Raw genomic sequence first — 24324 nt, 5'->3', positions numbered from 1 at the left:
ATTAGTATATCGTCTTTACAACTATCTTCGCTCAGTGTATATTTAGTTTATAACTTTAAATAATTTGGAATCCATCTCAGTAATGTCCTTTGGTTTTTATTAATCAAGTTAAAACAGATCACAGTGCCAATTCTTTTTCATTCTGCAACATTTGACAATATTTAGTTCCGTACAAAAGTGTTCAAATAGCACCAGCTGACACAGCAGGCAGGATTCAGGTCTTTTCTCCTTCTTTGAAGCCCTGGTCCATCTATTTGGGATGAAGGGGTATCAGAGTGACTAAGGCATCTTTCTCTGGGGACTAACCAACTTTTTTCAGCTTCTCAGTTACTCATCTAAAAGTGAGCAACTCAAAAACATGAGGAGGAAAGGATCAGAAAGAGACCATCTTGACCTCTACCTTCTATTCTTTCTAAATAAGAGGGTTAAAATGTGTTAAATTAAGTCAGTCTGAGCTACTGTAGCAATACAGTATACCCATAAACAGTGTACATCTATTCCTGTTTATTTCACCCCAAACCAAAAGAAAGGCATGCTTAAAATAACAGCTCCACAGAAACATTTATATCAGCTGTCTCACATTCTTTGGTCATTATGAAGAGCTGGAAGCACCCTTTTACAGAAGTAGGCACACTAGGATGCTGGTACTATTCCATTTGTGGTCCATTTTCTGTTTGGCTTTTGTATCTCAAGCAATTAGCTATGGGTCTTTATCGTCTCCTCGCAAGTCTTCCAAGAAAGCCCTGACTTAAGGTTCAGAAGCCTAGTTTCCTCCACAATGGAATAAATTCAGTCTGGACATAAAAGATAGTGTAAGTTGGTCAAGAAAATGAGCGTATGTAGCAAAGTCCGTTGTAACTTTTTCATAGTTGTAGTAAAAAGGAATAAGTTAGTGTCCCTTTAAATAGTTTGCATACCCTCTAGTGGTGCTCATTGTCTTCTGTAGCTGTAGAAGCAGCCAGAAACCAGGCAGAGGAGGAGTAGATATGTAGTTAAGCCTGGCATGTACACACGGATGTTTGGGAAATAATGTGTGAGCTCTCTAGTGACACTCAGATTATTTAAAGGGATATTAACTTATTCCTGTACACTACAGCAGTGGTTTTCAACCTGTGCCTGTGACCCCCGGGGGAGAGGGGTATAGACTATGTGTGAGATTTCCAAAGGGGTCCCCACCTCCATTCAAAATGTTTTAGGGATCTGCAAATGAGAAAAGGTTGAAAACCACTGCACTACAGCATACAGGGCTGATGATGCACCACTAAAGTTTTGCTGTTGACCTTAGTGGGCACAGGATCAAGCCCTCAGTGGATGTACAAAATGAGTGTAACTTATACATTACTTTGTTATTCTGAATTCATCCATGGCATGAATGAACCCCACTAAGGTGTATGGGATGGGGGGAGGGCATGGTTATGATCATTTGTGACAGGGTTGAATTTGGCTCCACGAGAACTGAGGATGGTTGAAATGCAAATTAAAGTTGGGAGAGAGGCTGTTTTATCTTATGCCCTCCTGTCAGTTGCTTTTCCTGATACACCCCCAGTGGTACCTTTGACTTGTATTTTATACTTGTTTTACATATCTGCATATCTCTGCTGTTACTGTACTGGGATCAAGAGTTTGGAAAGGGAAGGGAAAGGAAGTAGTTCACAAAAGAATCTACATCTTTGTTAATTAGTGTACTCTGTGGAAAAGCTTTAAGCACCCACTTACCTCTCACTAGATACACACACCCAAAAAAAACCCAAACCACCTTCTCTTCTTTTTTGGAAGTAAATTAATCAAATCTTATGAAAAGTTTGCAAAGTATCAGTGAAATCCCCAAACTAGAGATGAACGTTTTGAACTTCAATATAAGAGAGCAGAATCAGGCCCAAACTGATCTATCTAATCTGTCTATGGGCCTGATCATCTCCTTATTTACTCCTTATTCATATCAGCGTAACTCCATTGAAGTAAATAAAGTCACATTGGCATAGATAAGATCAGAATCAGGCCCTTTGTGTATAAAAGTTCTGGATTTTGATTTTATTTTATGTTGATGTAAATCCAGACTCTCTTGTATTTGAAATAGACCTGTCACTATAGTCGTCAGGTGTCATAGGTGCCATGGATCTCAGGTCCGTGCCAATAGCCCCTAAAAGGACTTTTAAAATAATTTCTGATCTATAATGGTAGCAAGCACTGCACTGCAGCGTTTGTTCTAGTTATTAAGTGGTTGAAGTCACTCATCTTTTTGGTCTTTTGGCTCTCAATGCACCATATATACATACACACAATAACCCCTCAAAAATGCATTGCCTGATGTATCTTATTACTTAAATAGAACATAAACTATTGACATTGAGTTGGACAAAATCTGTATATTTTTAAAATCACAAAAGGACAAGCAGGAAACGTTCCTGTGTACTTTATCAGCCAAAAAGCATTTTCTGACTGATGGCCAATTACATAATGTCCTGCACCCTTGGAGTGAATCCCCTTGGAAATGCTGTCCTTGAAACACCTGACCCCTACCGGATGCCAGCAAAAGAGGGGAGGATGCAAATAAATTGATAAAAAACAAACAGCGTTCCTTTCTTAAATGAGCACCAAGTTTTAGAGTACAAATGCAATAATCCTATACAAATATTTCCATCTTAAGAATACGTGGTGCTGAGAGAAACTGGCAAAAGACATCGTAAGCCATTTCTGAACCTGCTTTAATGTTTATTAAAAAGAACTCTAATATTTAAATAAAAATGTATATAATAAGGCCTGATTTACACTCACTCAGACACACTGATCATCATAATGGTCTCATCTGGCCTTAAAATCCATGAACCATCCCATCTTTTTCACTAGGCTCGGTCTACACTACCAACCAATGTCAGTATAACTACATTGCTCAGAGGCATGGAAAATCACACCCCTGAGTTATGTAGTTATACCAACCTAACCACCAGAGTAGACAGTGCTATGTCAATGGAAGGACTTCTCCAATCAACATAGCTACTGCCTCTTGGGGAGGTGGAGTACCTACGCAGCCAGGAGAAGCTATCCCATCAAGAGTGGTAACGTCTTCACTAAGAGCTACAGCGCTGTAAGTGTAGACAAGCCTAGGTGTTTAAATACCATGGTGATAGGTGAAGTATAATAACCTAAATAAAATTTCAGCACGATGGCCACCTTCAGTATTAGGTTAAGAAAGACCAATTTCCATTAAAACGATTTTTAAAAACTAAGTTTCATAATTTTTCCATGATAAAAGGCCAAATCTTGGAGTCAATGGGACCAGACATCTAGGTAAAATTAATAGGATTGGACCAAAAAAAAATGTTTCTTACCTTCTAAGGTCAAAGTCTGCTCTCACAGCAATGTAAGTCATCTTGAACTAAATTAAAATAATGTTAACTCCAAATTTACACCATTTTAAGGGAGAGCAGAGTTTGGCCCTCAGAATGTTGCAGCTGAGCAAAACAGATGCAGTTTCCCCTTCCATGTTTTCAAGCAACAGACAAATAAAGGACCAGCTTTTCAAAGACAGGTGTTCACAATGGCGCAAATCACATTTGCATGCACCTCACCTATGCAAACACCTGATGAGCATGCGTAGATCAAGTATTTAAACACAATGGGCCTTGTTCTTGCCTCACAACTGTTTTACAGCAAGAATAATGGCGTTACTCCCAATTTTACACAAGTTTTAAAGTGAGAAGAATCAGACCTGCCCATGGTAAGTGTAAATCCATTAGGCATACGTGTAGATGTATGCACGTAATTGCAACTGCCTAATTTTGAAAATCTGAGGCAAAATAAGCAAAGGGTAAGTGGATGAGAAGGTGACAGTAAGTCTTCAAAAATGGCATTCACTTATGGAAAAGTGCTATACTTAATTCTTCTAAGTGTAACCCTGATGGCGATGCAATTACTAGGGCTGGGTTCCATAGTGTCTAGGGGATGCTTTCTAAAATAAAACAAACTTATGCCTCGAGCTTCTACCTAAAAGCTTATCCACTCCCAGGTATTTGTGTACAGGAATTTACAAAGTATAAATACCCTGGTTGCCTTTTGAGGTGCTTCTTCTCCACTCTCAAGCACTTGGAAACCTTTCTGGGGAAAAACCACCACCATATGTTTACATAAAAATGAAAATGAGCAAAAGCCAACTATTGTGTTAGGGGCCATAACCCTATAACCCCAGTGAGTAATTATCTGGTTTGCGGAGACGCAGAACTCTTACCCCCAAGAAAATCCCTACCTACCTGCAACTCACAGATCCAAATAGAACGAGTGGCAGTCAAGTAAGTGTCAGAGGTAGCTCCTTCACCTGTGTGCTCCAGTCCAGTAAAGCCTATACCACCAGGTTCCACTTCAATCTGCAGCTACCTTCTCTTGCTCAGCAAAGTCCACTTCATCAGTTCAACTGCTGCCCCATCTGGTCCCACAAAGTCTGCCACCACTGTGCCAATCCCATACTCCACTCCCACACACACTATTCAGAATCTTTAGACAGGAAACAAGAGCAAAAACAGACCTACACAACAGATCCCCTCATGTACTTTTATTGAATCTGAATTCCCCTTCTAACCACAGTCCACTAGCTGCCGGCTCAGAGTGACACGCTTTCCCAAATCTCCCGCATTCCGTAAATGTATGCTATACACATACCATATAATATCATCATTGCCAAAAACAGAGCAAAGTCCGAGCAATCTATAGAAACAATGTGCAGCCATACACTGGAGCAAAATTAGAATTTATATAAATTAAGCCTGCCAGAGTTAGTTTTTTTTCCATTCTCTTACAGGGGGAGCAGAGAGCTTCTTTTCCTTTCAAGCCTTCTAGATCTGATGCTTAGGGCAAGTCTACACTTAAAACTCTGCAGCTGCTCCGCTGCAGTGCTTTAATGAAAACACCTCCCTGAGAGGCGGCAGCTAGGTGAACAGGATAAGCTCTTCTGCCGACACAGCACTGTCTACACATGGGGTTAGGTTGGTATCACTATGTCACTCAGGGAGGTGGATTTTTCACACCCCGGAGAGATATACTTATACCAATATTGGCCTGTAGTGTAAACCTGGCCTTACTTAAGCAAGGCTTTGTTATTAATTGCTGAAGAACCTTTGTCCAAGACAAGGAGCTTGATAAAGCATTAAGTCAGAAGCTCTAGTAGATCTGACAAGCATGCTACCATAAACAAAGACAACAGAATCAAAGATTATGTAATTGATTGACAAGAGCTGTTTACAGAAAGCCTGTCTGTATTATTTAAACAATCTGTACCTCAAGGAATGGAGCTGACCCAAAGATAGCTATTACTTGCTGCTATGTGACTACAGCGACCCATTTAATAATGTAAATGCACTTTTTATTGGAGTCCCAGGCTTGGTTAAGGTAAAAATATGTGCATAATGCGGATAAAAACTAAGCTGAGATCAGGAAGCAAGTAGTCTTGGTTAAGCCTGAAATAGCATTAAAAGATTTGACTTTTTTGATTGAAATGGGTTAACCACTGTCAGCACTAAGCTAACTATAATTATTACAGTCAGGGATCTTGACTAGCATGAGAGAATCAAGGGGTTACGAAAATAGCTCCAGTGCGGGCAAGGCAAGGTTACTTTGTAGAATATGTAATAATGAGCTGGTTTACATTTGGGTCAGTAGATAAAACTGTAAGTGCCCTTCTGTGAAGTAATACCTATCTAATTGGAAATCTTGTAGGAGAAGTAGTTTTACTTCTTTGTAGGTGGTGATTCAATCAACAACTAGGAGCTGAGCACATATACAGACGGGTGCAGTGCCACCTGTCACTTCTAAACTATAACTTGAAAGAGATTTAGCCTTAGGATGAGGGTCGTAGATACTCAGGAACACTGTGATATAAGTTGCCACTCCACTATCATCTGTCTGTTTGCATGGTAGAGTCTGACATCAGGGCAGCATAATTCAGCTTGACAGATGTAAGCTCTCTAACTGAACTAAGGTTAAAGAAATATTGGAGCATCTGTGGGCTGCTCCACTCTTCATACCCAAAGCATGGTGCACTGCAGCGGGATGTGCCCACTGCTCTCTGGTAGCTGGAAAAGCATATGGCATAGCACATGCTGCACTATGATTTCCCCCTTGTCTCTGTTGAGGGCATCCAGTTCATTGTAACACTGCAATTAGCAACATTCTGTATCTTGAAAGCAATCCTCTTTACATGAGTGCTCCACTGACACTACTCTCCAAGGAAGTGTAAATGTGCTTGTAAAAGTTAATGGATGGAGATAGACAGAAAAAGGCCTTGACTCAAAACCACTGGGCTAAATTTGGCTCTCAGACCACTGCCAATTGTGAGTACCTCCAGGGCAATCAGAGCCAGACTTAGTGTACGTCGACACTACAATAAAACACCCGTGGGTGGCCTGTATCATCTGACTTAGGCTCACATGGCTCAGGATGCAGGGCTATAGAATTGTCATGTAGAGGTTCAGGCTCACACTGCAGCCCAGGCTCTAGGACCCCATGAGGGGGGAGGATCCCAGAGCCTGGGATCCAGCCCAAGCCTGAAAATCTTCACGGCAATGTTATAGCCTCGCAGACCCAGTTAGCTGATGAAGGACAGCCGCAACGTTTTACTGCAGTCTAGCCATACCCCAAAGGTCCTGTAAGCTCCCATAGTGGGGAGGCTGTATAATATTTCCTGTGAGCCGAGTCTTTCAGTCTTTGCTTTATCAAGTCTCCCTTTTAGATCAACGGGAGATTTAATGTAGGAAGGACAGCAGGATTTGACCATTAGTTTGTATTTCTGACCAGATCTATATGTTGGCCCACACAATGCAAACATATCATGGCTGTAACTGTGCACCCCCTCTGCAGTGATCACATGTGCAAATTACATGTGCAGGTCGGCATACATGCTTTTGTAAACTAGCCATGAAAGCTCTGATTCAGGTAAGTACTTAATTGTATGTACTTAAAGATCACCCATTGTTCTGAAATCCCTCTTATTAACATCCCAACAGGCAGGCTGAAATATGTATGGGTGTGGCTGTGAAAAAAAAGACATTCTGTTCACTGCCAGATCTTCCAGATAGTATGGACAACATACTAAATATCTGCTATACATATGGCAGGTGTCACTGGACGGTGCTGTTTCACATAGTCTTCCAAGTATTTTTCTTAGCATGCAAGCAAGTTTTGACTCCCTAGAAGACATGCTATGTTGTTTAGTTTTAGGTGACAATGTTTGTGTGCGTAGACAACTTTGGAAAGAAAGGGAGTTGTGTGAGCTGTGGAAGGATTTGCTCTCTTCCTTAGGCTCTGTTTAGAGTCAATCCTTGAGGCAGAAGTTGCTTGCTGGAAGCCAGGCATTTGTGTTGGGATGACATTCCAGAAGACAAGATTGCTCTGCAAGCTGTTCAACTATTTCGTGTATATGTGTGTAAATAAAGCAAGTTACACATATACCCAGACTCCATGTCACTGATTTCTCCTCCACTGGATAGCTGACCTGCAAGGCCCTGGACATCTGCGACAGCTCCGTGTCACAAAGCAGGGCAATAATACAATGCAAACTTCAGGGAAAATATAAACACTTAACATGAGAAGATGCTTGAAAGGGCACAACTTTGCCCTACATCTTTCAGTTGCTAGAGCTGTGGCCTCTTGCTTTCATATCCACTAAAATTTCCTGGATTTCAAAGAAAAAAAAATAATGATCACGATAAAGACACATGCTAACTGGAATTATGCAGAACATCCATCAGAATAATGGTGTTGTAATGGTGGAGAAAAAAAGACATGCCAAGCATAACAGGACAAAGTGATAGCATGCACTTCATAACTATTGCAAGGTCAGAACAAAAAGTTAATATCCCTACCAATTAAAACATAGTGGAGGGATTCTGAGGAAAGAGGTGAACTAATGGGCAGCTCCCTCCAGAGGAAGAGCAAAAAAAGGCTTGCAAACGGCACCTTCCTGCATCATCCTGTGTCTTCCCGCAGGGCTGCAGCTTTAATACCTGCCATGGGTTCCATAGGAGTTCTGCAGGCAAGGGCTATCTAGTGATTCTCAAACTTATTTGATTGTACCCCCCTTCTTTGTGTATGTAGTAGTTTACACCCACCCACACCCCTGCCACACAAGTATATATACCAACAAAAAAATCAACATGCAACTCTCACTAAATATTCAAAACAGTAAGGCATCGATTCAAACAGAGCCAACACTCCATTGTAACAAGAGCAAAAGCAAAACTGCGATTGTGGTGGAGGCTTACCATTAAATGTGCTCACTGCGTCGTAGCAAATGAATTAACGTACAGATGGCAATGACTTTGTATAATGCTATGAAAGCTTAACCGAAAGCCATCAAAATGCACAGCACCATCTAGAGTCAAATGCACAGCACCATCTGAGGACCTGATATGTCTGGAGGTTTGCTAGTTATTCATTGCCATGGGTAAAATGTGCACAATAAGTTTTTTTTTCCCCTAAAGCTTCTCACGTCCCCCCCCCCCCCAGAATACATTCCACGTCCCCCCACCAGGAGGCCTTCCCCCCAGTTTGAGACTCTAAAGGATGTACAGAAGCAACGTAACTCCTGCTGCAGTGATCACACCCATCCAATAGCCATATCTGCAAGTTCTGGTTTTGTGCTGGCTTCTTGCAGACTCCCTGGCAGAAGGGAGGTTGCATGTGCCCCCTTCCTATCCAACATTCGAGCCCATGGTCTGCACAAAGAGAATCTTGCCCTATTACTCCAATGGTACCCCATGATTTCTGTCATCCTGGGCCAACCAGATCACTCATCCCCAAGATCACAAGTCTTATTAAACCTATTGCAATTAATGTTACCATAGAACTGCCATCAGCAGTTTGTCAGATTCGTGCTTGGGTATGAATCATGTCACTGCTACTTCACTGACGTTTTATTATATGTAGTATTGCAGCACCTCGGAGTCCCAGTCATGGACCAGGACCCTGTTGTTCTAGCCACTGTACACCGGACAAAAAGACAGCCCAAGGGATGCGCAGGGATCTCAGCCTGACTGGTGTCAAGTTTTTTGTAAGCCTCATAGCAAAATAGAGCTTTAAGCAGGGATTTGAAGAATGATAATGTGATAGTCTTGCAGATAGTTACCAGGAGCTTCTCCCAAGAGCGAGAAGCAACATGACAGAAAGCATGAAGGCACTTGTTTGAAAATTTAACAAGTGGGTGATGGAGGCTGGCATCATGGGCTGATCAGAGGCCGGAGCTGATTTTTTGATAGCGAATGAGAAATGACAGGTAAAACGGTGATAAGTCATGAAGGGCCTTGAAAGCAAAGACCAGCATCCTATGTTTCACGTGATGGGAACCAGCAAAGGGATGCAAAAAGTGGGGGTGACATGGTCTAAGTGACAGGCTAGGAAAATGATCTTTGCAACAGCATTCTGAATGGTTATTAGCGGGCAATTTGACAAGGCCAGAGAAAAGGATGTTGCGGTGATCAAGACGTGAGATGATGAAAACCTGGATGACAGTTTCAGCTATGTGGATGGATAGGAAGGGTCTATCCTGTTATGTAGAAATAATCTGCAAGATTTAGGTCATGTCTACCCTAGTGAGCTTACAGCAGCACAGCTATAGCGATGCAGCTGTGCTGCTGTACGACCGCTTGTGTAGCCACTCTGTGCCACATTAATGAGCGGCGGTAGCTAAATTGGCAAAAGACGCTCCCCCGCAGACATAGTGCTGTGCACACCATCCCTTATGCCCACAAAATTTATGCAATTCAAGGAGGAGGTTTTACCACACCCCTGCGCAACATAAATTTTGCCAGCATAAGTGGTAGCGTAGACATGGCCTTACATAGTTTTGCCCTAGAATCTGCAAACAAATAATCACTTCTAACCTTGCTTGTTCTGTTACTGATATCCAGGTTTTGGATCAAATGAATCTGTTTCAACTCTACCAATTGATAATTTGGTCCAATATGTTCCAGAAAAAATGTGGACCAGAGAGATGCCACGTGATTAATAGTCTGCCCTAGAATTAATGGTTCCTTTTGAGAGCAAAGTCAGGGGAAAGAATGCAATTTGTAAACCCAGAATAAAAATACCTCATGAACTAAAGTTCTGGATGTTTGTTTTGTATGTTTTTATTTTTGCTTAGTGATCTCTGTATTTAACAGTTAAGCTTCCCCTAAACTCAAAAGCTTGAATAACTTAGCAAAATGTGGGGCATCTCAGTAAGGTGCCCTTGACTTTGGAACTCACTTCCCCGACAGGAGGGACATAGTCAGAGCATGTAGACCTTCATGATACATTGCGAGGCCCACCTATTCACACAGGCTTTAGCCCGAAAAGCTATTTGAGAGGGGGGGCTTTTTCTGGGCGGGTGGGAGCTTGAGATCCAGATTCTCTGGCCACTCTGGTGGTGAAACTGGAGCAGAAACGGCCCATATTTTTCAGGTGGGCATTTGTCTGGTGTGGGAATCCCCACTAGAAGCTATGCCAGCTTTTACACCACCCCTGCAGACCTGTAGAAGAGGGCATACTGAAGAGTGACAGGAAGCATGTCCAAAGCGCACACAGCTCTAGTAAGCCTCAGCTGCAAGTGGTCCCAGTAGATTGCTCTAAAACTATGTGGCACTATGGGCATTGAAACAGGGAGCTGTAATCTGGTCCTCCCTCAAAGGAAGCTGGATGCTGCAGAGAACGTGGGAAGTGTCTGACTGGCAATGTGTCAGTTTGTAACATTTTGTTAACCATTGTACATGTGCAGACCAAACTTCCAGCTGCCTCAAATGTTGACTTCCCCACCCAGTGCTAATACCCTTTCTCTCCAATGGATCATCACTCAGAACGTCCTTATTTTACAAGTTGATCTGGATAACCAGCTTCTTTTATAGAGCCCCTATTCCTTCAGATTAGCCAGCCTTTGCTCACACCTAGTCCAGAGCACTCTCTGCACCATTTCTGTACCAGACACTGAACCATACAACAAAAACCCAAAGTTTAGATTGATATCAAGGTGTTAGGTACATTAGAAGTACACAGATTAGTTTATATGGAATCCATCATACATGTGACATCATCTCTGTTAGACCCAGCATCTAGAGTACCATGGAATTTTCCAAAGTTTTCCATGCATTTCTACTTAATGAAGTATGCATGTTATATTCTCATGCCCATCCATGTACATAGGAGATGCAGGCAGATACCACGTTGTCTACGCTTCCTAAAACACTACAATGAAGTTAAATTTATAGCAGGGTCTCCTCTCACACTGAAAAAAATCACAGGTTACAATAATCCTTCTGTCTTTGTCATTCAGCAGAGTTTTTGAGATGTTAACATTTTGGTAAAGAAACCACTTAAAACAATCTTGTCATTCTCTTAAGAAGGCAACTAAGCAACTTGCACTACTTACTGCACTGCAGAATTCTTAGACCAAATTCATCCATGGTCTATTCCATTTATTTGAGTGGAAAGAAAAATGCCCATGAGATCAATGGAGGGAGGAATCTGGCCCATTATACCAACTTCTCATTCTGTTTCTCATATCTTTCTCTACTAAAGGTGACGTGCATGAATGATGCTGTCAGGGGAAGAAAGTGTGATAACATGAACATATCTCACTATCAGCATATGCGCAATGTGCCCAGCCATTTAATGGCATCAGCAACAGCCCGGTGGAGAGCCAGGCCTGCCGTCGAATAAGTCAGTGGGCACTAGACAATGATATGCGACTGAAACAGCGTGGCACCTATCGCCGGCAAGCGCCCCCTTCTGGTCAGGTGTGTCTGCATCTGCCACTCTCCATTTCCTCTGCTCACGGTACCCCTTGTCAGCTGCTGCACTTGTCAGGCAGGTCTTCGTGAGTCACACACAGTCCACGTGTGAAACAAGACAAACCCATTCCAAAGTATACAGTCCAACTGGGCCTATTTCAAAGCCCTCAGTATTGTCCTGCAGCCCTCCCCGGGCTCTGTCCTTTAACAGTCTCACAGGGCCCATCACAATACCCTCAGCTAGAGTCTGGCTGCCCTTACAAAGGTTCCTGCTGTGGGAGGGAGAAGCACCTCCACTACTTCCTCCCTAAAGGCTCTTCACCTGTCCTTTAAGTCCTCTGACCCCAATTATGCAGCTGCATCAGTCTCAGTTCATAGTCCAACCATCAGCTTCTTCCCTGGGCCTGTTTCAGCACCCTTTCTCAGACATTAGCCATTTCCCCTGTGGCTCTTGGGGGACCCACCCAGTACCCCAGCGCCCAATCCAGAGACCCTCTAAGTAGCAGCCACATCCCTCTAACTAACTGCATTTCCTTGGGCCCCTTCCCCACAGCCCTCATCTTACTATGAGTCCCAGCTCCCAGACAGGAGCTCTTCCTTGTTCCACTGGTCCCTGCTAGCACTGAGTTGTCCATTGTGCTGCAGTTCTCCTTGGTCAGCAGAGAGCACTCCCTTCACTTAGCTCCAGCATGAAACTTCCCGTCTTCGCTGGCCTGCAGCTCCTTTTTATAGGGCCCTCTTTCTGGGCCCAGATTGGCTGCTCCCTGCAGCCTCTCTGATTGGCTGCTTTCCCTGCAGCCACTCTAGCCCACTTGGAGGACCTCTTCACTGCTCCTTTCCTGAGATGAGTGTGGCAGGACCCTGAGGCCTCCAGCAGGGGGCCTCTGGGCCTAGTCCATCCCAACACAGCAACATAGTCTGAAATTGACCACAGCTGCATCACAGGTCATTAGAAAAACCCCATTTAAAGAGATTGGTCACAGAGTTGCCCTGTCCTGTGGTTAAGAAATGACCACACGTTCCTTGGCAGATCAAAACCTGGTGGACAGATGGTTGGGTCAGTGATGAGACAGTGATTAACTATCCTGGATGACCATTCATTGCGCCAAGCAGGTTCCACCGTCATGTCCTGTGGTGTCATAAATGACCATAAAGAGCATCTAGAAGACAGGCGAGCTGGTGGGTGTTAAAGATGTCTGCATACAAAGGCAGGTCCCTATTCTCATGGATCTTGGCCAACAGCGTGCCAGAGGCCTTCTCATAGAGAATGTGGGGTGATGCTATCTTACTAAGTATTGGTAGCCATGGCAACAAAGTGGTCCGTAAAGGCCTGGTAACAATTGTGCTCTACATCAACCAGCCTCGTGTGAGACGAGCAACACCAGATAGGAGCACAGTTCTCTGCTGGTGAACAGCAGAAGGCAAGGGCTGATGTTCTTAGTGTCCGAGCACCCATGCCCCAAGTTGAACCAGCCAAGTTTCTGAGCAAGTTGTCCCAAGTGCTGAGTTTGGCTGCCATCTTCCTCAAGTGGTTACAGTACATTAATGCCAATGCCACACCAAGATAAACCAGGTCTCATCAAGAGACTGTCAAGCCACAGTATTAACATAAAGTGTAGGATGTGCACTGAGCTTTATGAGGATGAGCATCTCCCATTCATTTAAAAATTAGACAAATGATGGAAAATCTTTGCCAGCGTTCTGATTTTGCAGCATTTTATACACACTTTGCACTGGTGTAAATGATATACAGGTACATCTAACACTGCAAAAAATAACATAGCAGCAAGTCTCAGAACCCTGGTCAACTGACTAGGGCTCATGCTCCAGGTCTAAAAATCGCAGTGTAGACATTCCCGCTTGGGCTGGATCCCGGGTTTTGAAATCCAGCGACAGGTGTGGGTCTGAGACTTGCTGCTGCAATATAAACCCTAACAAAAGGTATAGAGAAGTAGAAAATCAGGTGTCCCCTCTCCAGAAATGGATCAATTCATTAGTATTCGCAGACTGCTTTAAAAATATTACTATATTGTATGAGCCTGACACACAGTCCATTCAAGTGAATCGAAAGACTCCCATTGACTTCAATGGGCTTTGAATCATGCCTTATAAGTGATTATTCTTGCTTTGCCAGTGACGACAAGTTGAAGGACATTACTCTTATCATAACCTCTTGCCTACTGATATTGATTTTATTATAAATGGCCCACATTTTCAAGAATCGGTGCCTGAAGTTAGGCTCCTAAATCCTTGTTTAGACATTTAGTGCTTCTTTACTAGGGAGAAGGTGTGTTAGACTCTGCCCTACAGGTTTCATGTGCCCTGTTCTCTAGCATTCTGCAATAGCAGAGCACTACTACTTCTGTTATGGGCATGTCTGAGCGGCGCTCAAATAGAGCGGCTGGTGTGTACCTTACCTTTGCATTGCCTGCTTTTCAGAGGTTTAAGTTGAGCCATTCTCTGGAAGGACAGGAGACTGCACTGGGCAACCTTAACTTTGCCTTAATGAAGTTTTGGGGCCGTTCATATAATCTAAGGATGGTAGAACTCCGAGTCCCTGACATAAAGGCTCCATAGCCCACTTCCAGTCCTGCACAGCTATGGAGCACCCATCTGAGCCAGGGGAAAGGTGTCTACTTGAGAGGCACCAGAGAGGGCAGGCGGAGGAGAGAACCTATCCATACACCAGATTCTCAGCAGGAGGAAGAGCAGGCACAAGGGAGAGAGGAATTAGAGTCAGACATATTGGTGGGATCCCAGCTGCACCGACCCGATCCTTTGGGAGGGGGGTGGGGGAGGAGAAGCAATAGAGACGGATTTACAGGGCTAGATCAGATTCTACAGGAAGGTCCAGGGAAGGGAAGATTACAATATAGATCAGATCCTGGCTGGGTGAGGGCTCTGGGGATCCCGGCCCAGGACAGGTCACGGCAGCAGGGGGACTCTGGGGATCCCGGCTGGGGGAGTGGGGACTGGGGATCCCTGCCATGGGGGAAGAGAGAGGGAGCAGAGGTGGTTGGTGGGCGGGGTGAAGGGAGTCCTCCGCGTGCTGGGGGCCGGGAGGCGGCGCGGGGATCGGGCCCGCCGCCTGCCTGGAGGGGTGGGGCAGGCGCCCGGCTCCAGTGAGGGCGAGAGGAGCAGGACGAGTCCCCCCAGCGGGCCCGCGGCCAGGAGCAGAGCCCGCCCGCTGCCCGCGGAGAGCCGCCCCCTGCAGCCGCTCGCCATGGCGCCCCTGCTGCCGCTGCTCCTGCTGCTGGGGGTGCCCCTGCCTGGGTCGTGCCGCTCCCGCTGCCCGGAGATCTGCAGCTGCGCCGAGGGCTCCCTGCGCTGCCCCGGAGGCCGGGGAGAGCGGCTCCCGGTCCCCAGCAGGCTGTAAGTACTGAGCGGCCGGCGGCTGCCGCACCTGAGCTGGGCGCGCAAGTCCTCAGCCTGCCGGGCTAGGCTGCCCCGAGCCAGGGTAGAGAGCAGGCTCAGCACTTGCCCGTCGGCTGGCTTGTGGGACAGCGGGCCCCGAGCCTCCCCCCTGCAGCCCCCAGCCCTGCAGCGCCTTTACTTCGCAGACGGCTTAGCTCCTACTCTGGCGCGCCTCTAAAATGTACTTTAAGAGCAACATGCCCCAGGACGCTGCCGAAAGACTGCGGTTGTTTGGCATCTCCAGTGCCAGGATAAATGCCCTCCGCTAGTTCTGAGGGAAAGGGGATATATTTTTCCTTCGGTATCTTAAAGGACAGACATGGCAAAGTGCCTGTGTAAAGAGCTCAGTCAGTCCCACTACCAGACACATTATTTCTTATTATAGCTAATGAGTTAAACACTGATCTTTACTCAAGGTACTGTGCTATAAGGCTCAAGGTAAGAGTTTAGTGTGGGTACAGTGGAGATGTCTCAATACTGGTCAAACTCTAGATCACACGAAGATCATTACAGAAAAGAAGTCTGTTTGCCGTGTTGAATTTGTGTGTCATGGCTTTGCAGTCACCTTAACATGTGGTCTTGTACTGAGTTGACACGACCCCTTGGAACTTCAGTGTGGTTGATGAGGAGGTGGTTGATTCTCCTGTAATGCAAGTGAACATTTAGCTGGTTGAAAGGGAGAGATGCAAATATTGGTAATTCTGATAAGAAGTATGAGAAAGGAAAAGAAAGACTTTTACTTGAGAGTTATCCAACCTCAGCAGAGATTAAAACATTTTAGGCAGCAGCTATAAAAATGTAACCAAGAATAAAAGTGATCAGTGTGGTGAGATAGCCCCCATACTTTTTGAGTATGTGTGTCTTGTGGCTGGGTACCTTATACTACAAGCCAAGAGGGTAGGTAACTGCATAGCTTAAGTGATACTGCTTATGTGATACCTAAAGAATTCCAAATTTTATAGTTTTTTTTCTGTACAAACTTTGTTTATGGATTTATCAGATCAGCAAACTGCTTCTTAAAAAGATAGCAAGGCACCAAATCAGATCTTAAACTAATCAAGTTAAATGTTTGCCATTTAATGTCTTTTTAATGTGCAGTTTTTGTTTCACTGCAAAACAGCCTGGCAATATTATATTTCACAAAATAAGTAGCAGATGTGCTCTTTTTTGTCTTTTTTAAATGCCTCTGGAAGCAAGAGCTGGCTAATAAGTAGTAGATAAAAAAATTCTTCAGAGAACTATAATAATGTTTGGTCTTAGGTACTGAATATACAGCGTAACTAACTTTTTCTAATTATTATTGAAATTTAGTGCCTGAACTGCAACATTCAGATGTGGCCGTTGACACTGCCCTATCTCACCTCCTACACTAGGGGTGTTCATATATTGGGGTAGATCCTCAGCTGGTGTAAGTAGTCATATCTCAATTGAATGAAGCTATGACAATGTACACCACCTGAGGATCTACCCCTTATTATATTAGTTTAGCCAACTATAAAGATGGACCAGACATGACATTTTATACCACATTCAAATGCTGAATCCCTCTGGCAAAACTGGAGGTGTTTAAATTCAGGGTTTGGTTCAGGGCCATCTATTCAAATCTGATTAGTTTTTACATCAGGCCTGAACCAAAAAGTCTATTGAAGTAATTGGAAAGACTCACATAGGCATCACATGGGATTACATAAAATGAAATGCAGGGCTGCTGTGATCATTGTGGATAAATGAGTAAGGAGGAGGCCTCCAAGGTATGGCATCCACACTCATACAGATAAATATTATGCATACAGAATGCATATCTCTGATGCATTATCAGGAGACCAATTAAAGATTAAGCCTTATTAGCAGTACAAATAAAACACAGTATATAGTGCTTTACAAGCACATAGCATTCCACAAACTTTATCGGCAAACTAATACAACAGAATACATTAAAGTGATATTTTTTAGACTAAAGCATCTTGAAGCATATAATTTTTAAATAACATTGTTATGTAGCATATCAAGGAATGAAGATTCATTCATTCATTTTAAACAGCAATGAGCCCAAGCCACAAAGTTTGGCACTGGGTTCAAATTTTTTCCCATTACAGTGATGCTGAGATCTACTGTTTTGATTCAGGCACCATCTCTGATTTTAAAATATACCACACATGTATTAGAGGTTTGAGACCTAAAACCAGTAGTCTTTTCTTTAGGAAAAGAGATGTGCTTAAAGTAAAAATTTAAAAGTAAAGTGAAAAATTTTGAATCACTCTTGAAACCATGCAAAGGTATGTATATTCCATCACATGTGTCTCATGGCTTGAGACAGATCCAGGCAAAACTCTGCAGAGCTGAAGAGCAATTCACACCTCATTAAGGCATGCATAAAACAAACCTAGCTCTTCCAGGAACAAGGGACTAACCTGAGGATCAACAAAGGAACCACGATAAGGGGATGTTCACTGACTCAGGACATGGCTGAAGCCATACAAGGACATTTTTTTGTCACCTGACCACGAAAGGGGGGGCAAAGCCCGAGAGGGGAGAGGAAACATTTTAAAAAGGAGAGACATTTTTGCAATCTTTCTCTCTCTTCCACCTCCATCTACAAACACTACCAAGCAACTGAAATGCTGACCCAGGTGGGAGCCTGTCTTGGAAGGAATCCAGGTGGCTGTGGTGAGAATCATTTAAGTTTGTAAGGTTGCTGAAAGTGTTAAGCTTAGTTTAGAATGTGATTTGCCTTTTATTTTCTCTTGATCAAATCTGACCTGCTTTCCTCTGATTTATAATCACTTAAAATCTTTCTGTACTTAATAAATGTGTTCATTTATTTGATTTAAAGTGTGTTAGAGACTCCATTAGAACTGACAAAGCTGGTGCATATCAATTTATTTGATAAATTGACAAACATACGAGCTTGCAATGTTCAGTGGGTAACACAGAACATTGTAAAACAGCAGTTCCTAGGGTTGCATCTGGGACTGGGGATATTGACTGGGGTCATACCATTGCATAATCTCATGAGTGGCTGGCTAGAGGTACTCACTTACTGAGTTAGACGCAATTTACATGCTATCGGCTGTGTGTAAGCTACCCATGAGTGGGGTTCTCACAGAAAGACGCTAAAACAGGCTTCAAGAATGAGGGATTGGGGTGATACAGCAATTCACCAGTCCAGATTACAGAGGGGAATGTCACAACCAGTTCTTGGAATTCTCTGCAGAGGACATGCTCTCTTGGACAGACTGGGGGGAAATGTTTAACTCTTCCTTTATGGCCATTATTACAGACCACTCAGTTCAAGTCCTGTCTGCACAGGAAACTGATCAGATACTCTGTATTTTTGTGCTCAGATACTCCAGTAATGGGAATCAGTACAAAACCCTAAAACAGAATGACAAATCTAGCAAGAACCACCAATAGGGTTTCTGAACCATTGGATGTTAAATATTTTTCTGATCCTTTACTTTACCACATTCTTCTAACTCTGATCTTCTCCTTCCTTTCTAACCTAATGCTAAGCAAGATTATGACTTCAGAGCTTGGCCCTACAAACCCTTGTTCATGAGTAGTTAAACCGAGGTCAGCTTTTTACAGACATCTTGGGCTTGTATTCGCAGAGTCAAAGGCCAGAAGGGACCATTGTGATCATCTAGTCTAACCTCCTGTATTACACAGCCCACTTAACTTCCCCAAAATAATTCCTAGAGTATATCTTTTAGAAAAAAATCTGGTCTTCATTTAAAAATTGTCAGAGATGGAGAATCCACCATGACCCTTGGTAAATGGTTGATTACTCTCACCATTAAAAATTTACACCTTATTTACAGACTGATTTTGTCTAGCTTTAACTTCCAGCCATCAGATCATGTTATATCTTTCTCTGCTAGATTGAAGAGCCCGTTATTAAATATTGTTCCCCATATAGACACTTACAAACTAATTAAATCATCCTTAACCTTTCCTTTCTTAAGCTAAATAGAGTGAGGTCCTTGAGTATCAATGTAAGGCATGTTCCTGAATCCTTTAATCATTCTCATGGCTCTTCTCTGAAGCCTTTCCAACATGTCAACTTCCTTCTTCAATTGTGGGCACCAGAATTGGACACGCTATTTCAACAGCAGTTGCACTAGTACCAAATACAAAGGTAAAATAACCTCTGCGTCTACTTACATTCCAAGATCATATTAGCTCTTCTGGCCATAGCATCACACTGGGAACTCATGTTCAACTGATTATCCACCACAGTGCCCAAATCTTTTTCAGAGTCTCTGCTTCCCAGGATAGAGTCCCACAACCTGAAAGTATAGCCAACATTCTTTTTTTTTTTCCCTACACATTTACATTTAGTTGTATTAAAACACATATTGTTTGCTTGTTCCCAGTTTACCAAGAGATCCAAATTGCTCTGAATCTATGACCCTGTCCTCTTCTTTATTTACTACTCCCCAATTTGGGTTTCATCTGCAAACTTTAGCAGTGATAATTTTATGTTTTCTTCTAGGTTATTGATTAAAAACAAATTAAATAGCAGAGTCAAGAAGCGACCCCTGCATGACCCCACTGACAATGCATGCACTTGAGGATGACTCCTCATTTATAGTTACATTTGAGACCTATCAGTTATCCATTTGTTGACTCATTTAATGTGTGATGTTAATTTTATATTGTTCTAATTTTTTTAATCAAAGTGTCATGTGGTACCAAGTCAAACATCTTACAGAAGCCTAAGTATATTACATCAATACTTTTATCTTTATCAATGAAACGTGTAATCTAATAAAGAAAGACATCCTGTCAACCTAACTTGATATATTTTCCATATACCCATGTTGATTTGCATTAATTACACTATCCTCCTTTAATTCTTGATTAATCAAATCTTGTGTCAGCCACTCCATTATCTTGCCCAGGATCGATATTACACTGACAGGCCTTTAATTATCCAGGTTATCCTGTTTACTCTGTTTAAAAATTGGCACTTTAGCTGTCTTCTGGTCTTCTGGAACTTCGCCAGTGGTCCAAGATTTATTGAAAATCAACATTTACAGTCTAGTAAGCGCCTCAGCCAACTATTTTAAAACTCTTGGATGCAAGTTATCTGGACTTGCTGACTTAGAAATGTCTAAATCACTAGCTTTTATTTAACATCCTCCAGAAATACTAGTGGAATGGAAAGAGTGTTATCACTACATAAGAGTATATCATCTGTTTTTCTCCCAATACAGTACAGAAATTGTTATTCAACACCTTTTCTGCATGATTATTGATAATTCTACTATTTCCATCTAGTTATGAACCAATACCATTGTTAGGATTCTTTTTGTTTGTAATATATATATTTTAAAACTCCTTCTTGTCCTTTACTCTTCTGGACATATATTTTTCCTTTTGTCTCTTGGCTTCCTTATCAATTTTCTACAGTTGCTAACCTCTGATTTATATTCTGCTTCCTTTCATTTGTTGTATATTATTTATTTATTACAGCTGCCTTCATGTCCCCTCTAAGTTTGCTTGGTTTTTTAACTAGTATGGCCTTCTTCCTCAGTTGTGACTTTTTGGACATCTAGGAATGTGTTCTTAATGTGTTCAGGCTGGAAGGGGTTGCAAGTGCTTTGGAGGATAGTATTAAAATTCAAAATGAAATGGACAAACTGGAGAAATGATTTGACGTAAATAGGATGAAATTCAATAAGGACAAATGCAAAGTACTCCACTGAGGAAGGAACAATCAATAGCACACATACAAAATGTGAAATGACTGCCTTGAAAGGAGTACTGTGGAAAGGGATCTGAGGGTCATAGTGGATCACAAGCTAAATATGAGTCAACAGTGTAATACTGGTGCAAAAAAAGCAAACATCATTCAGGAATATATTAGCAGGTGTGTTGTAAGCAAGACACAAGAAATAATTCTTCCACTCTTCTCCATGCTGATTAGGCCTCAACTGGAGTATTGTGTCTATTTCTGGGTGCCACATTTCAGGAAAGATGTTGACGAATTGGAGAGAGTCAAGAGAAGTGTAACAAAAATGATTAAAGGTCTAGAAAACATGACCTGTGAGGGAAAATTGAAAGAATTGGGTTTGTTTAGTCTGGAGAAGAAAAGACTGAAGGGGGACATGATAACAGTTTTCAAGTACATAAAAGGTTGTTACAAGGAGGAGGAGAAAAACTGTTCTCTTTAACCTCTGAGTTCAGGACAAGAAGCAATGGGCTTAAATTTCAGCAAGGGCGGTTTAGGTTGGCCATTAGGAAAAACTTCCTAACTGTCAGAGTAGTTAAGCACTGGAATAAATTGTCTAGGGAGGTTGTGGAATCTTCATCATTGGAGTTTTTTAAGAGCAGGTTAGACAGACATCTGTCAGAGATGGTCTGGATAATACTTAATCCTGACGAGTGCAGGGGACTAGACTAGAAGACTTCTGAGGTCCCTTCCAGTTCTACAATTCTATGAATCTATGATTCCAATATTCTTTCTTCATCAGTGCAGCTCTACAGAAATAAATGACTGTGGAACACCAACAGGAAGGAGCTCCCACACTACATACCTCTACATCCAATTATACCCATTCTTCTTCAACTCTCCAACCCTAGCAAGATAGACCTTCCTGCTACATCCAGTCATTGGACATGGATGGGTGGAAGCATCAGGTCTGGATGAATATGGATTGGATATGGGGGGAAGGGACATGTGAAACTCACTGGTTTTGGCTGAGCTTTGTTTTGAGTTTCGGTATTCTTGGAGCTCAAAATAAAGTGAATTTGAAGGGGTAAAAACCCATGGGCACCAGCCTTGAAAAATAGTAATCTAGTCCACTGTGAACCAACACAGCTGAGTTTCACACTGTTTTGCTAAAAGCTATGGAAACTCAACCCAAAAAAGGACTTTGAACAAGTGTTGGAGGCTAACAATCCTCAGATGAAAAGAGCTAAATACCAATAAGCATTTTTATTACTATCTAGTATTTCCTCTCCCACCATTGCAATGATAATGTTTTTGTTGTGTCTTTTTCTCTTACCACAATAAACAATATGAAGGAACCACATAGGCACATTGTGGACCAAATAACCGTGGTCACCAAGTATATACAACATGCAAGACTTAGATATAGATTCTACATTATACTGGTATAGCTGGATTCTGGCAGCTTCCAAAACATAGAACATAGTGAGAGCAACTATAGAGCTCACAAAATCTTTAAAGGATTCTACCCAATTCCTTTACAAAAAAAGTTAAAAATTAAATATAATTTTCTAAAGAGAACAATGTACTTCCAGAAGTATTTGAAATGAGATTCCTATGCACTTTCCAGGTGCTGAAGTTAATCATGCTGAAGGCTCTTGCTTCTTGAGGCACCATGGGCATTGATGTACATCTTACTGATTGCGTACTTCAAGATGTACCATATGTAATTTCATATCTCCCACCTTCACTATAAGACACCGGTCATACTGGTTGACCCCAGCAAGGCAGATCCATCCATCCAACACATGAACCCAATGTGTAGGATGGGCACAGCAGCTGCAGTGGCTGCTTGCAGCTGTAAGTATGAATGGGCACATGAGTCGTGTGTAAAGGAATATGAGTGGAATTCTGTGGCTTGGGAAATGGAAGATTTTTTCCTCTCCAGAAAACACTGAACACTCTTGTATCAGGCCAGATTATTTAGATTTGGCCCAGTAACTAGGATTTGACCTAACATATATTTGTTTTGTAAATTACTTGTCCTAATTAACTCATATTGCTGCTTGTGTATACACTTTGTTTCTTATCCACTATGTCTTCCCTTCTTGACCTCCTGTTTAAATAGTAAAGTAAAATATTATCACAGCAAGATAAATACAATGTTGTGGGGTTTTAAGGGCTTTTTCCTAATAAATTAATCAATTGCATCTTCATCCACTGTAAGATGAAGATCAGCTGGCAAATAATCAAATGTGTGATTTTTATATTTTTCTGTATCTTTCATCTATTCCAGACATCCAGTAAAAAAGTAACACCTTGCCCAGAGTTATATAAAAATCTTTGTCTCTATGACAACAGCAAGGTTCACTGAAATTAAAGCCCAGGATTGATATACTTTGCATGGAAATAGTATCTAAAACATACTTCAAGGAAAATAACCATGAATCCTAAATACAGTAATTTTACTTTTAGGTGTTGCACCTACAAAAAACAGGTTAAAATATCAGCTATTTACACACACACACACACACACACACACACACACAAAAGACTTTTGCAAAAGACACTCAAATGGTAGAATGTTCTCTTGCTATAACTCCTTAAACTAAAGAAGAAGAGATGCTAATCTTGGGAGCAAGGAATGACAGTACTTCCATCATGTACAACTGTGGATGTTTGGTCTCTTGTCAGGACTGAAAGATTATTCCTGGAAGGCATTAAATGATGGGCCCATCACCTGGATGAGCTGGGCTATTCTAGACAGGACAGGCCTAGTTGGTTTATTTCATATGGTAACTCCTTTTAATCTCTTTACACTTGCCATTTATAATCACTTAAAATCTATTTTTCTATAGTTAATAAACATTTTTAATGTTTTATCTTAACCAATGTGTCTTTGAGTGAAATGTTTAGACAAACTGCTCAGTAATGAAAGCTGGTGCACATTCCTTCCACTTTGAGGGAAGGGCAGACTACATAATAATCTCCACTGGTCAGGCTTTTTGACCAGGGTAGATGGTATAGTCCTGGGGTCCTGGGCTGAGGAGCCAGCTGGAGTTTCTCTATTGTTGGTTCGTGAGTGGCTGGAAAGTGTTCATTGACCTGAGCTGGGTGTGGTCTCTGCCTGTGGAGGGCTGTGTAAGTGCAATACCTGCCAGGCGTTTGTGGTTTGTCACAGCATCACAGAGTGAGAGGGAGCCCAAACTGGTCAGACAGAGGTCTCAGTGGACCCAGGCAGTACCCCAGAGATTCTGCATACTGTCATAATTGGCACAGTGAGCAGGGTGAAGTGCACAGCTTATTGTTCTGAATTAGATGTACACTTCATACACTGGTGTAAAGATTATAAGTGAGATTTAAGTTTGGCTAAGAAAAATTACCCATTTGGTTTTTTCCTGTTTGCTTGTTTTCAAGAAAAGGAAATAGAGGCAGGAAAATGAGCCAGAGTGAAACAGTTCCAAAGCTGGATTTATTCAGGCTTCA

The 24324-nt window shown here is 42.3% G+C and overlaps 1 protein-coding gene across 1 annotated transcript in view; it reads left to right on the top strand.

Annotated features, from left to right (window-relative positions):
• The first annotated feature begins 14970 nt into the window (after nucleotides 1-14970).
• Nucleotides 14971-24324, top strand: part of LOC137164231 (lutropin-choriogonadotropic hormone receptor-like) — a 41813-nt gene continuing 32459 nt past the window's right edge. The window contains exon 1 of the mRNA XM_067564919.1: nucleotides 14971-15119. Coding sequence (XP_067421020.1) covers nucleotides 14971-15119 — 149 coding nt within the window. The remainder of the gene's footprint in view (nucleotides 15120-24324) is intronic.

Source organism: Emydura macquarii, unplaced genomic scaffold (genome assembly GCF_026122565.2).
Source record: "Emydura macquarii macquarii isolate MOO-44397 ecotype Brisbane River unplaced genomic scaffold, CSIRO-AGI_Emac_v2 contig_2676, whole genome shotgun sequence".
Lineage (NCBI taxonomy): Eukaryota > Metazoa > Chordata > Testudines > Chelidae > Emydura > Emydura macquarii.
This window is presented reverse-complemented; position numbering and strand designations above follow the sequence as displayed.